Source organism: Chelonia mydas, chromosome 16 (assembly GCF_015237465.2).
Source record: "Chelonia mydas isolate rCheMyd1 chromosome 16, rCheMyd1.pri.v2, whole genome shotgun sequence".
Classification (NCBI taxonomy): Eukaryota; Metazoa; Chordata; order Testudines; family Cheloniidae; genus Chelonia; species Chelonia mydas.
In genome coordinates, this window is record NC_057857.1 from 7109054 (window position 1) to 7121598 (window position 12545).

Here is a 12545-nt window from a genome sequence, read left to right on the forward strand (position 1 = left end):
AAAGGTTTGGAGAAGACTCTGAGAAGTATCCAACATTTAGGAGAACTATCTTTACCAAACCTCTAGGCCTTTTGAGGTTCCTTCATCACTGGTCACACCAAGGGTGGATTAAAACTAAGTTGGTCCCTGATCCACCAGGATTTTGGGTCATACCCAACCCCCAAATTCTTAAAATGGCACCTCTTCTCCTCTCCCCTGACAAACTCCCCCACCCACACAGCCCTCCCTTCCCCCCCAAACAGCTCTTGCCTTCCTCCCACTCCTCAGTCTTTCATTTTCCTGCCAAATGAGGCAAACCAGCATGTGGATGTCTGGCACCACTCAGGCAAGCTTGGCACCAGCACATGCTATGCTGACAGATTCACTGCTGCATTCAGTCTTCCTCTGACTGTGGGGTCTGGATCCCAGGGAACCAAAGAAGTTACCTTATTCCAAATCTTATTTTCAGCTTGCATTAGGCATCAGCTGTCCATTTCTCTAGGCTGTTGAATGACTAGGCTGTTTAAGATACTGCTTGCTGTTCCCTAGCAAGCCTGTTCTTGGGCACTGCCCTACATTCAGCAACAGTAGCTTCCAAATTTAGCCTCCGCAGAGCTCATCTATCTCTCTCGGCCTACTTTATTTTTCCACCTAGAGAATTCTCTTCAGCCAGTGACCAACCCAGACTCTGCAACAGCTGCCTGGCTTGCCAGCTCTACAAGGAAGAATAGCCTTCTCACCAGTTGCGTTCATATGGCTGGGCTCTAGTCAGATGGGATTATGTTTTTTCACACAGTGCTGCATGCCGTTAGCTTCTTGTGTGCTATGCACGGCAGATTCAGTGTAGCTCTTCATCAGTGGAAGGTCAATTCCCAGTTGAGGTGACAGGGTTGTAGGCATCTGAACTAGGTTCTGTTTCACGAACTAAAGGGGCCTTTGCATGTGCACAGCTCATCTCTTTTTGGGCACTGCATGGTGATGAAACTGCTCTGCTAGGTCTGTGCTTCAGTTTCTCTCTCTCTTTCTCTCTGCCTGCTTGTACTGAGCATGGCTTTCAATTCAGTAGCCTATGGCTGCCATCCTATTTTAGGAGCTGTGTTCTGATAATTTATGTACAGCACAGTTATATGGCTCTGTATAAGAAGGTAATTGTATATAATAATAATAATAATAATAATAAATAGACAGTACATAGCAGCTTTCATCTGAGATGGGTAAATGTTAATGTCCCCATTCTACTGATGGGGAAACAAGGCTCAGGGAGGTTGAAGGACATGGCTGAGGTCACACAGGAAGTCAGAAGTAGCTGACCCCGAGAGGCTGGTAGGAAACCCAAGAACGATGGCCAAATTTTCCAACACTTGCATTTCAGCTGTTTGCTCTAAAGGAGCAGAGCTAACCCTGAGACCTGCTCTGCAGAGACCAATGAAAGGAAGCCAAGGGTTTGGATGTTGTGACACAGTTTATGTCACTGCCAGAGGAAATTGTGGAAACCACATTGCTTGAAATATTTACAGCTAGCATGGATAAACCACTTGGAAGACCTTCATCAGGCAATAATCCCCTGTTGGTCCTGGTGGTGATTAGCTTAGCTTAATGGGCTCTTTTCCTTAGCGATGATTTCCCTCAAAATGGCCGTCCTGACATTTTTTTACACCCTGATTTACTTTCATCTTCTCCCCACCCAGAAGTTGACCACCCTTTGTGTCTCTTCCTACGGGCTGACTCCGGTAACTTGAACAGCCTGCTGCGCTGAGCAAAAGCAGTGACTCCTTTAGCTCAAGTGGTTTTCATGCTGAAGGTCCTGGGTTTGATCCCTGTTCATGGGTGTGGTGTCTCCATGTAATTTATTACAGATATATTCCGTATGTAGGCCTCATAATGCTTGATTGTCTTGCATCCAAGCAAGGAGTTGAGTATGGGGTTTGCCATAGTGAGGCCTCCCGGCTGCCAGCCTCACTGTGGTGTGGTCCCTGGGTGTGGGGAGAACCTCTATGGTGCCGTGCTTTCACTGTGGCCCCCCTGCTGGTGCCCAGCCAGCAGGGAGCCCCTGGGACAGGAGAGAATGAGGTGGAGGAGGAGGAAGCAGTAGGGAGCCATTAGGGAGCATGTGGGGGGACAATCTGGCTTCTGGGCGCACATAGATGAACAGGGAGGTTGATGGGAGGCTGAAGGGGATGATGGGAATTTGAGGTAGCCTGGGTTAAATTATTCCAAGACTCCAGGCTCCCACTACCTCCCCCCATCCTGTTGTTTGCCTTGGTAAAAGTGGGTTATGATGGGAGAAAGTTTTAGAGCTAACTGCATTGGGCTATGTAGATGGGTGCCTCCATCAGCACCTTGGTAACCTGGTACTGTCTTGGATCACCAGACTTAGGTGGAGTTTATGCCCAGCGGGTGGGGGGGGGAGTGTTTTTCCCTTTGTACATACCAGCTTACTCTCAAGAGTAGATCAATGAAACAACCATCTCCTTGAACCACTCTGAGTCTGTCTCTGGTGCCTGAACTCATTTGCACAACAGTAGGAGAAAGAGAAGAGAGACACTTGGAAAAGTGATGCCAAAAAGAGATGAACAGGCCATGGGCCACCCAACCCCTGGAGAGGGTTGTCTCCAGCTCCAGCTTGCAGTGAATTGTTGGAGAATCTGCTGCCCGTCTTGTGGATAGATAAGGGCTTTCTGTCTCCAGGGCTGTCAGTCTGGCATCCTTCACCGGCAGCATTAAATTCACAATGAAAAAGAGTCAGGAAAAAATCTCCTCTCCTAAAGTTAGAGCTTGGTGTGTGAAAGGCTAGATAGCCCTGCCTGCATGGGTCACTGCTGTTAGCATCTCACCTCCCCGGTGAGAGCACTCTCTTGTGCTTCATCTACCTCCTGCCCCGAAGTATGCGTGACATCATGCTGCAAAGCATCCACCCACTGAAACAGAGAAGGCCACAGTCTGTGTAAACTAGCCCCACTGTGTGAATGGGACACAATGCTGGGAATCACCTTACAAGGAATAGTCCTGTCGGTTGAGAGCTGCTCTGCTGTGTGGCGGGATGCCTGGATAGCTCTTTTCTGCTTTCACTTCTGTGACGCTGTGGGGGATTTTTGGTTGTCACTGGTGTGAAAATAACAGTTTTGCTAAATAAATCGGAAGGTTCATTTAATGCCAGTCACCCCCATCTCTGGGTCCTTCTGTGCTCTCAGCTAGAGTTGGATGAAAATTTTCTGACAACATACTTTTTTTTAATGGAAAATGGCTTTTTTTTTTTTTTTTTAAATGGATTTAATAGAAATTTGTGACCATTTTGTGTATGTGTGTGTGTGGGGGGGGGCAGTTGCTGAAAACCCCAAAACTGGAAAACTTGAGAATTTGTTGGTTTTCATTGTTGTCCCCACTTCCCCACAAAAAGAAAGAAAAGTGTTTAAGAAAGTGTGTGTGTATGTTGAAAATTTTAATGGAGGGAAAAAATAATCTCCCCCACTGTGAGCAGATGCACGGGGATAGTCCTGTGTTTCCACGAGGCATCTACATGTCACCACCAGGAAAACCCTTCCCCAAAGCGCCCTTGTCTGCAGTCCAGGTGGCTTGGGTGGCAGCTCCTTAATCATACCAGAGAGTCAATGAGCAGTGAATTGACGTGCTCCTTCCTCCACAGCTTATCCAGACTCAGCCACCATTGGAGAACAAGAGACCTGGCCTGGAATACAGCCTTGCTCTTGCATGTGGCAGTGCTACAGTATATAACTTTAGGATTAAACCTATTCCATTTGTGGCTGTACCTGGCAGAGGTCACTGTAATGACATGTCTCCAGGGACTGTATCTATGATAGTTGATTACATGCAACTTCCTCTGCTAGTCAGTGTTGGCTGGAGCCTGTCACAGGATCTAACCTTGCATCTTACAAGCAGGGTGTCAGTGAGCCTGGTTAGGAGCCACAGTATTACAGTCTTGGGCCTTTCTGCCTCATTCACTGCAGGATCTAAATCCACTAGTCAATAGCCAAGAGCGTATTTAACCCCAGCTAGGATTTACTTTTCCCTGGGCCCAGATTGTGACTGGGGGAGGGGGGGGGGGATGTGCACGTGTAAGGGACCTCTCCCCACATTTTAGGTACATTGCTCAAGAGCCAAGAACATTCACAGTCCCTGCACTCAGGAGAACTCAAAGACTGCTCTGTCCAGGCCCACTGCAGCGCACCTAGCCCAGAAGCGGGTCAGGGGAGACTTTGGCCCTGTTTTTGTGCCTCCCACTGCTCTAAATCTTGGACAGGGTAAGCACAGTCCTTCAGGACACTCTGCCTGGGGCACTGCAGCACCAATCACCTCCTACTCAGGGCTGTGCTTATCTGGCACAATCTAGCCCTGCATAATTTGCAGTGAAACAACACTGTATAGCAGTAATCATAGCCCAGCTGTGCCTCCAGGCATGGCAGTTTTAAAGGAGTCCTGTCACTGCCCCGGCACTGTCAGATCTCATCCCTCCTCTCTCTGAAAGAAATCAAAACTGACTGGAGGTCCCACGGCCTGGGCCGATGGGTGCTGAACCAGAAAGGAGAACATTAAAAAAAGACAGAGAGGGAAATCAGTATCCCTGCCGACACGTGTAGGTTTGCGAATCGCAAGCTAGACACCCACCGAATACCAAGGCAGGCACTTGAGACCGGGAGTGACACTGCTGCTCCTCCACCCAAAGAATGGGGTCATGAGTTGTGCTGTTGGATGTGGGAGGGGAGAGGAGAGTCATAAGATTGAGACTGAAGAGCAGAATAACGGCGTATGTGATGGCAAGTATCAGCTGCTAGCCAGTCGCGCTGTGCTGTGAATCAAGCTCTCACTGCAGTCCCTTCAAAACCAGTCAAACAATCCCTCCCGACTAAGCTAAAGTGTCAGCTTTGACAGATGAAATGAAAATCATGAAGCTGCCTCAGGCACCTTTAATCCCCTACCCCCACCCTTGCTGTTAACCAAAGAGCATGTTTGGATAACAGGGCTGGATGCTTTGAATGGGAATCTAGAAAAGAACAACAAAAATTAACTGGAAGGCTGCAGGGACTGGCCAAGCTTGGCTCAATGATGGCTAACTGGAGGATAAGAGGATCATCTGTAAATACTTGGAAGGTGTGAACACCAAAGGTCCAATCCTGATCTCCCTCATACCACTTTTACCCAAGTGTAAACTCCATTGGCTTCAGTGTAGTCACTCCTGATTTACCCCCAGGTGAGATCAGAATCAGCCACAAAATGAGAGAGGGACTGGCCAGGGTAATTCAAAGCTGTGTTCCTGGGAGCCAGTGAATTGAAACTGAGCAAAAGGAACATCAGAAGAATATCAGGAAAAGCTTCTAACAGTGATGTGTGTTAGGCTGCAGAATAGCCTCACGAGGGAAGTGGTGGGTACACCATCGCTAGGGCGATTTAAACACAGACTAGAATATAATGTGTAAGAGATTGCCCCATTGGCTGGGGGATCCATTAGATGACTCTGTGTTCCGGGTGATTTCTGGCACACTCCTCTTTATAGTTCCATTTTTGACTATGGGTTTCCATGTAATTTTAGCAGCTAATGGGACTTCCCGGATCCTCAGCCTAGGGTTGTGTGAGATGTTTGACCATAACTGCCAAGTGCCCACCCGCACTCTTGATTCAACTTTGACTTGCATGTGTGAACCTCCACCTAGCCCTGTGAAAGTTCAGCGATGAGCTAAAACTCCCCATTCTGAATTCTAATCCACGTTCAGCGTGCTTTACGACGGTACGAGTCCTACAGGCACCTCCGCTGTGGGATAATATTTTGACCTTTAGTAAGTTGTGTTTCTGGGAAGAGCCGAGGTTTTTGTTTACATGCACCTTATTACGTAGTGTTGTTATGAGTAGCAGCAGTATTATTGTTGTTTTAGTTATTTAGTATTGTGGTAGTGCCTCAGAGCCTCAGCCTTGAACTGGACCCCATTGGCCTAGGCAAACAGAGAACAAAAAGCTTACAATCAGAGTATAAGCCCTGAGACGACAGGTGGAGACAGACAGATAGGGAAGCAAAAGGAAACAAAGGGACAATATTTGTCCGTACACCTGCTGCCTAACTATTGACAAGTGTTTTGTAGGCATCCTGGCAATGGAAAGTTTTAAAAGTAAATTTGAAGGAGAAAGGAGGAGTTGTTAAGCTGTCTTGAACCTTGTGTGATCCACATTCTCTGTCTCTCTGCAGCGAGTTCGCCAAAGAGCGTGAGAGGGTAGAGAACCGCCGGGCCTTCCTGAAGCTCCGTAGGCAGCAGCAGATCGAACGAGAGCTGAACGGGTACTTGGAGTGGATCTTCAAGGCAGGTAAGGAGAGAGCCCTCCTCCTGCTTTGTCTCAACTTGTGTGTGCTGTGACTGCGGCCACCTTGTGATGCTAAGGAAACAACCTTGTGTTGAAAAATTAGGCCTCTCCCCCTTTTAAATAGCATGAAACCCTGACTGATGCTGCAGGGCGCACTGTCCTCCCAGCTCCCTAAGTTGTACCCACAAAATATGCTTCTGCAAACAGATATCTGTGTGCTCAAAACAAACAGTTGCACGTGCAAAATGGACAAGTGCTTGCAGTGACTCATTCTGTGCCCATACCTGCCTCTTTGTTCATGCCTGTAACTTCTGTGTCCGTGCTTTACCGTGCGCAGCCTAGGTGCCTCGATTTGAAAAAAAATGACCTTGTGTATCTCCAGTGGCTTCATTTCTTTTCCTTTATTTTTTGGATGGCTTTTACCCCTTCTGCAAACCCATCCATGGATTGCCCTGCCCCTCTGTGAATTCCTCGGAGGCATTCACATTTGCTGGGATTCGAAGAGGAGCTTGCAGTAGTCAAGGCAGAAGATGGCCGTGGCCTGGACAAGAATTTTGACAGTCTGGTCAGAGAGGAAAGGCTGAAGCTTTGAAATGTTAAGTAGGAGGAAGAAGCAGTCACAGTTTGTATGGTCACAGGAACCCGGTATTTCACACAGTTCTCTGTAGAGTGGCAATCAAAAGCCAGTTGTATTGACCAAGCTTCATTGAATGTAACTGCTCAGCTGGAACTACCCTCAATTAGTTAACCACACTTTATCTCCCTTTTAATTCTGTGGTTCCTTAGCATTCGAGAAAGGAACCATTCACATTGCTTTCTATTTATAAATTGTCCCTCCATTTGTTTACAACTTTATGCTACTTCAAATTCAAATTAATTAAAGGTTTATCTAGTAGCTAGAGGAGAGGATGCCTCAGTTCTAATCCCGTCTCTTGCTGCCTTGCCTTAGGGGCCCTCGTGACTATGTGGTCTCTCTGAGCCACAGGATGTGTCTACGCTGTAGCCGGAGGTGTAATTTCCAGCTCAGATAAAAATATGTGCGCTAGCTTTGATGGATCCAGCATGCTAAATAGCAGTGTGGATCCATAGCAGTGTGCCCTTGGCAGCACAAGCCGTGGCTCAGGCTAGCCACCCTGAGTGCTGTCCTATCTAAGATCCTACGTAGGTACTCTGGGTGGCAAGCCCATCCTGCCACTCTGGCTACATGGCTATACTTAGTATGATAGCTCAATCAAAGCTATCGCAGGTATGTCTACCCCAACTAGAAGCTATACCTCCAGCTCCAGTGTAGAGGTACCCTCGGTTACCCCATCAGTCAAATGAAGATAACAACACTGTTCTTGCAAGGGTGTGGCCTGGTTTTATTCTGACTGGTGAAAGAGCTTTGACATGTTCTGCTGAAAGGAACTATGCAAGTGCCAGCTATTACTGGAAGTGGCTGTTTGAAAATTGAGGTGCGTAAGTTGCAAAACATGCAGAGAAATCTCCTCCCTTAAATTTGCACGCCACTGCGGTACCACTCCGTGGGAATGTCTGGCTGCTGTGTCACTTTGCCCCCAAATGTTGCGTGAGCATGTGGTACAAATGCTATGAAATGCCTATCTTTTCCATTTTATCTAATGACATTTAGAACTGCAAAGCTTAAAGGAAGTAGCTGAATCAGGGAATAATAAAACACTCCTCCAGAGGCATTGTTGGAAATACAATAGCAATGCAATACAGTGCAGCCTGAAGGAAGTTTCATGCAGCAGGAAAACAAAAAAAAAAGAGTGAGCTAGGTTGGGAAATCATTAAATGCAAAAAGTAACATAGGGGGCTGTGCTAAAGCTGAGAAATCAAGCGCTCAAAAGTCAGGTCTTGAAATCTTGGCCCCAGTGAAGTCAATGGGAATTTTGCCAGAACAAGCTGCTTCTGGCAAGGTGAGAGAAGGTGAGAGAAACCCATTCTGGGGAGTCCTGGACCAACCAACCCACATGGCTACTTTAAGGAATGCAGAAGTAAGAATCCTGGCATTACTAAAAGACCTTAGAGACAGCTCACTGCTGGTAAATCACCAAAGCAATATACCTTTAATGGATGCAGAAATGGACTTACCTGAGGCTGCTTTAATGGAGGAGTTTATAACTTTGGCAGAGGCCTATCTAGTTGAGGCATCTGAAACAAAGGTGTGCTTAGTGATGACATCCTTAATATGGGACTGCTTGCATGAGGCATACTTAATACAGGAAGCCTTAATTGAGGGAGTACTTAAATGCTTTTTAAACAAAAGGGTAGGGAAAGAAATAGAAAGCACTGGATTTAAATGTGCATGACTTAAAAATAAATTACACCCATTTTCTTAAAGCTTGAATTGATTTCTTCCCCCCCTTCCCCCCCCGAAACAGTGTTATTAGCATTTGCAGGGCTTGTTTAATATTTCAGCTGGAATTTAATTAGAAGAGTGGTTTTGGTATTTTTAGTGCTTCCAAGCTTGAAGACAGCCAATTTTACTTAAACTTCCCAGAAGAGCTTACCTTGGGGCTGAGACCAAGCACTGAACATTTTAGCTCATCGGAATTTGTTTGAGGAAGCTGTGAGTGACGGGAATAGAGGAGCTAGTCTGGAAACTGCATCTCAGCTCGGAGTGCAGGTTTGGGAGAGTGTTTGGGAGAGAAGAGTTTGTTGCGGGAAGACTAGGCCAGACAGGAGTCCTGCATTTGGCTCTAAATGGGGTGTGATCACTCTCATCTCTTGGGGAGCCCAACAGTCTAAATTCAGCTCCTGTCTGTCTGTGACAGGGATGTGGGCGGTTGTGCCTCGGGGTTGGCACGGGAGTCATGGCTAGTGGTTAGAGCAGGAGATGGTAGCCAGGGAATCAGAGTCAGAGGCTTGGTACCAGGGCCAATGGTCAGAGCCAGAGTCAGAAGACAGGAACTGGAGCTGAGGTTCAAGATGGGGGTTCTTAGTGTGAGGCCAGGCAGGATCAGGGCTGGGGACAGGGCAGGAGCAGGGTCTATCACAGCTGTGGGCACGCGCTTTGAGCAATCACTGAACTGCTGCTACGCATAGGATCTGGTTTGCTGATTCTTTCAATCAATCAGGTGACGTTGTCAATCAGGTAGCCTACTACAGCTGCACTCATTAGGTTGCCAGGAGACTGGCTTTGCTGCCGGCCCCGATTCCTGACTCTGTCAGAGTTCTGTTTCCTGGCCCCATGAGTCTCCCGAAACTGGCTGATAGTTTCAACGCTCCAGTGAAACATCAGGTGGCTAGGACCAGTCCCCTGGAAGGCTGTGAATATCAGGGCAGAGTCCTTAAACTGGAATCTGTTTTCATTGCGGAAACCAGTTCAGAGAGCAGAGCACTGGGGTGATGTACCTGTGCTACCCCAAGTTGTTAAGCAGATGGGCTGCAGCATTTTGTACCAGTTGGCGCTTTCCCAGGGTATGGGGCTCCATTCTGAGATACAATGAGGTGCATTAATCAAGGCTGGAGGTTACGCGTGTGTGGATCACCGTGGCCAAGGAGGAGATGCAGACTCCTGCTCAGCTGTGGATGAGGCTGGTGGCTTTTTACTGTCACCATCCTTTGGACACCTGGTAGCACTGAAGACTGCAAAAGGACCCCCATAAGGACTGCTGCAGACCATATTAACACTCTGCGGGCCGATGCCCTCAACAGAGAGGGGTTGTTATCGAGGAAGTGGCTTTGCCCCCAAAAGCTTATAGCCTACATTCACAGGCGGTCCAAGTGAGAATCGCAAGCCACGGAGGGAGGCGAGAGGAGAGGAGGAGGTGGGCACAAGAATAAGACCTTGGGGGTTACTCATTCCACCATGTGCATGTCTTGATGGCTCCCTTGCAGTTTTCCAGGGGCAAATTTATATTTTTAATGTATGAACTTGCTTTGCGTAGGCAACCCAGCAAATATGAGTTTTTAGGAGGTTTAGGGGGGATGTGGATAAGGAGAGGATGGTCGTTAGGCAGACACATTTCAGGTGGGTGTTCCATAGATAATGGGGCATTATGGAAGAAGGGCCTGGAGGTGGACATGAGAGAAGGAAGCCAACATATAGGGTCTGATTCTGCTTTCACGTTGGTCTAAATGTGGTGTGACTCTGTTCGGGTTAGCAAAGATACACTGGTGTAAAACTGGGATGCAAGGAGAATTTTTATAGATTCATAGATTTTTAAGGTCAGAAGGGAACATTGGGATCAACTAGTCTGACCTCCTGCATAACCCAGACCACAGAACTTTACCCTGTAACTCCTGCCTCAAGCCCGTAACTTCTGGTTGAGCATATCTGTTAGAAAGAGACACCTTTAATTTGATTTAAAGACTGCACAGACTAAAGAAGGAAGTCCGTGGGATTTTTTTAATAAACTCTGCAGAAGGGTAATCCCTACCCACTGTTGAAACGTAGCCAGCTCCTGATGCGTAGTGTCTGTGGATTGCGTTGTTTTACAGCCCTAGACCCACAAACGCAGTTCTCTTACCAAACACCACTTCCTCAGCGAATTCACCGCCAAGGGATACCTAGCTGGAAACCAGGGAAAGCTGCTGTTGTATTGGGAACCTTCAGCCACTCACTCTCTGCTGGGGAAGGGTATTTTCCCTTTGGCTCCAAGGGAAGGTGGCAAGGAGTTTATGTGAAACGGTGCCCTTTAGGGGAATAAAGGAGAAGAGCACTGAGGAGACACCGATTTAATCCGTGAAAATGATCTTGCCACTGCTGCTTTCTTCATTAAACTCCTCAAAGCTGTAGCAACTGTTAGGCTTTCATGTTGCATTTCTGAGGGAGCTGAGAGCTAGAACGTCCCTCTGGAAAGAGAAAAGCATTCCTAAGTCCCCAAATAGTCTTTTGAAGCCATCCCTCTTATCTTACAAGGACATGCATCATTTGAAAATGTTTTTGCTTTGGAGACTGAAAGTCTTACAATTCAGAGTGAATCAAGCTGCTTCTTGCATTTTAATTCCTTTCAAGTCCATCTCCTAGCCATAGCCCTTCACTGCCCGATCCTGTGCATTTCTTTTCCCCTGGAATAAGTGATCTTTGGGACGTTTCAGTTAACCTTTCTCTTCCAGCTCGTTGTAGCGTGAGTGTCATGCTCCGGCATTGTGCGCTTTTAAGAGCATCGGGATGTAGCCTTTGTGGAAGAGGCACAGAGACAGCAATCCCCTCACACAGCTGAGACTAGAAGCCTGGATTAATTAGAGAGGCAAAGCCATGCCAGAGATTCAGCGGGAGGGAGCTCATTCATGGGACATGTGATGGGCCCAGATGAAAGTTTAGTGGGGTTCTCCTTATAGATGCATTTTTGTCTTTCATATTTACTAGCCCCAGTGACTTAACTTGATTTTTCTGCCTTGTATTTCCATTGCATCTTTAATTCCAATAATCCAGCCTTTTCCTGGGTGCTCATGGTCCTTTCTCTACATGCCAGAGATTGGAGAAGCAGCAGTGGTCTCTCTGTTGTGGTGTCTGGCTTGCTAGCTTGCAAGCTCTTTAGGGAAAGGGCTGTCTTTATTTTGTGTCATGTACAGGTCCAAGCATATTCTCAACACTTAATTAGTAGCAATAGGTCTAATCTTGAAGGCAGCTATCACTATGATAGTTAAGTGTAGAGAGTTCCCTACCCCCATGTTCTTAGTGGGCAGTGGTTGCTAATATAAGCCTTGCTCCTTGTCAGTTATTCTGTCTGATTTAGAATTATCACCTGCCTCCCATCCTCTATCAATTTTCTTTCAAATGTTATATTTCATGAGAATCGCTAAAGCAACACAAAAAGAAAAGGAGGATTTGTGGCACCTTAGAGACTAACAAATTTATTTGAGCATAAGCTTTCGTGAGCTACAGCTCACTTAATCGGATGCATGCAGTGGAAAATACAGTGGGGAGATTTTATATACACAGAGAACATGAAACAATGGGTGTTACCGTACACACTGTAACGAGAGTGATCAGGTAAGGTGAGCTACTACCAGCAGGAGAGAAAAAAAACCTTTTGTAGTGATAATCAAGGTGGGCCATTTCCAGCAGTTGACAAGAACGTGTGAGAAACAGTAAGGGGGGGATAAACATGGGGAAATAGTTTTACTTTGTGTAATGACCCATCCACTCCCAGTCTTTATTCAAGCCTAAATTAATGGTGTCCAGTTTGCAAATTAATTCCAATTCAGCAGTCTCTTGTTGGAGTCTGTTTTTGAAGGTTTTTTTGTTGAAGAATTGCCACTTTTAGGTCTGTAATTGAGTGACCAGAGAGATTGAAGTGTTCTGTGAC

The 12545-nt window shown here is 46.8% G+C and overlaps 1 protein-coding gene across 14 annotated transcripts in view; it reads left to right on the forward strand.

The window, feature by feature from the left end:
* CACNA1B (calcium voltage-gated channel subunit alpha1 B) overlaps positions 1 to 12545 on the forward strand; it is a 466872-nt gene that overhangs the window by 260216 nt on the left and 194111 nt on the right. For all 14 annotated transcript variants that reach the window (XM_043530418.1, XM_043530423.1, XM_043530432.1 and 11 more), the window contains exon 8: positions 6173 to 6288. In XM_043530418.1, the coding sequence (XP_043386353.1) occupies positions 6173 to 6288 (116 nt within the window). The remainder of the gene's footprint in view (positions 1 to 6172; positions 6289 to 12545) is intronic.